Source organism: Sinocyclocheilus grahami, unplaced genomic scaffold (assembly GCF_001515645.1).
Source record: "Sinocyclocheilus grahami isolate Dianchi unplaced genomic scaffold, SAMN03320097.WGS_v1.1 scaffold21130.1, whole genome shotgun sequence".
In the NCBI taxonomy this organism is placed as follows: domain Eukaryota; kingdom Metazoa; phylum Chordata; class Actinopteri; order Cypriniformes; family Cyprinidae; genus Sinocyclocheilus; species Sinocyclocheilus grahami.
In genome coordinates this window covers 1090-3119 of record NW_015518300.1, presented here as the reverse complement: position 1 = coordinate 3119, position 2030 = coordinate 1090, and the positions used below count along the sequence as shown (strand labels likewise).

The window sequence follows — 2030 nt, the reverse complement described above, 5'->3', positions numbered from 1 at the left end:
GCCTGGTGTAAATCAGAATACCAGAAGGATCTGGAGCGCCTCAGAGACTCGATGCGCATGGTGGAGAAGGATAGAGAAAAGGTGGAGAAGGACAGAGAGAAGCTGGAGAAGGACAGAGAAAGGCTGGAACAGCTGGAGAAGAAGTATAAGAGGAATGAGAATGTTCTAAACACTGCAACCTTTCCCATGGAGAATGAACAGATACAGGTATAATGAGAGACAAAATAGTATAAATCACAATTAAAGTACCGAATATATGTACATGCATAAACTTGCCTTTCTTTCTAGCTACCTCCACCTTACCCCATATTGAATGTGGTTACTCCCGGCTTCGACGAGAGGCCTCCTCTGGTACCGCCACGCAGGGAGAGCATGGCCAACCTTCCTGTTAAACCCGTAGTGCCCATCCACCTCGTTAGCACCACCAACCAATCCCACAAAGCCAGCTCCGTCCAACAGAAGATTCCCACCAAGCTGGCTGCCCAACCTAAAGGCAAGGAGAAGCACAGCAAGCCCAGGAACTCCCACCAGCGCACCAAGAGTGCAGGTATGAACTGTTTTACTAACTCCATTACATTAGTCTGTGAGCTGATGTTGTTTTGTGGGCAGTGATAAAGAGCTATCAGTAAAATTTAGGTGAATTTAATTTAACTTGAAAGTTTTTTTCACACTTTTAGCTGGCATAGAGGTGTCTCAGGTACTTCCCATCAAAGTTTCAGGGAAGGAAGGAGGCAGTTTAAGAGCCATGAGATCCAACAGTCCCCACCGGCTCCATCCAGGTAAAACTTCTTGATTCTGTGTCTCGCCTTAAGTTTAGCTTCTTGCTCTCATGGGATTGGTCTGTGTTTCTGATTAAAAAGTTCCTTTTTCTTTGTTTAAAGGGATAGTACGCCTAGACATTTAATTCAGTCATTTGCTCACCCTCATTTTAATTCAAACCTTTGATTTTTTGGGGTGGTAAATTATTTTTGGTGTGGTGAATTATCATTTATTCTGCCTTTTATTTTCTTTGTAGACTCTGTATCTTCATATTACTTCAAAGCAGTGCTATTTTAGTCATTTCACCATTAATACGCGTTTCTGTATTAGTAAATCTATTTCTGTGGTGTTCCTGTAGATATGTTTATCCATCCAGAGAAGTTATCCAGCTCCATACCCTCTCATTCAGGAAACGGCATCAGGAAACACCACAATCATAACGCACTCAGTACCCAGCCAGGACACTATAAAACCAAAGACAACGCAACTGCAGAAGACATATTTTACTTTTAATAACCCTGTGCAATATGCAAGAGTACAACATTGTTGCAGAGTGACTGTTATCACTCTAACATGACCTGCACTGACGTAAGTGCATTTAAAAAAAAAATGGAATCATGCAGATTTGAATCATAATTATGAAGTTGTTTTTGTTTTTACTATGATTTAAATTGAATTGGGAAAGGAAAAAAAGCATTCATTCACAGGGATAGTAAAAAAAAAAAAATGTTTTGGAGGATTCACTCCCAGAAGTACTTAGTTGAGATTTAGGCCTCTTTACTTTAAGTCTGTTTCCTAAAGGCTTTGTGATCTTAACATCCGACAGTCACAGTATATCAGTACAAAATCCAGTTCAGGTCCACATTATAAAAAAGGTCTTTGTCATAACGATTTTTGTTTTTAGTTATTTATTGTGATTTTAATTCAGGGATGTTTGAGCCCCACAAGTGTTGCTCTGGAAAGTCTTAGTGTTCTTCCTGGACTCTTTATAGGAGTCATGTAATCAAGAGCTTCTCTCAAAAAAAAGTGTTGACCTATTTAATGTATGGAATACGTTTAAAGTGTAAATTTCTTTCTGGAGTTTTTCTTCAGTTTCTGCACAGATTGTGGGATCTTTTACATTGTTTTGCTTCTGTTAACTGGAAAATGATGTTAAATTTGAGCAAAATTTTTTGTAGTGTTTTAGAAAAAATAGCCTTGTTTTTCTTGAGTTGGGGATACATTCTCATCACTACTAAATGTCAAAGGTACTGCTTATCTTTTTTAAGTTT

At 38.8% G+C, this 2030-nt stretch overlaps 1 protein-coding gene across 1 annotated transcript; it reads left to right on the top strand.

Annotated features, from left to right (window-relative positions):
* The first annotated feature begins 6 nt into the window (after window positions 1-6).
* On the top strand, window positions 7-1929 carry LOC107579881 (uncharacterized). The gene is made up of 4 exons (XM_016265669.1): window positions 7-207; window positions 289-547; window positions 678-779; window positions 1118-1929. The coding sequence occupies exons 1-4, from the start codon at window positions 52-54 to the stop codon at window positions 1270-1272; spliced, it is 672 nt and encodes a 223-aa protein (XP_016121155.1). The 5' UTR covers window positions 7-51; the 3' UTR covers window positions 1273-1929.
* The last annotated feature ends 101 nt before the right edge of the window (window positions 1930-2030 follow it).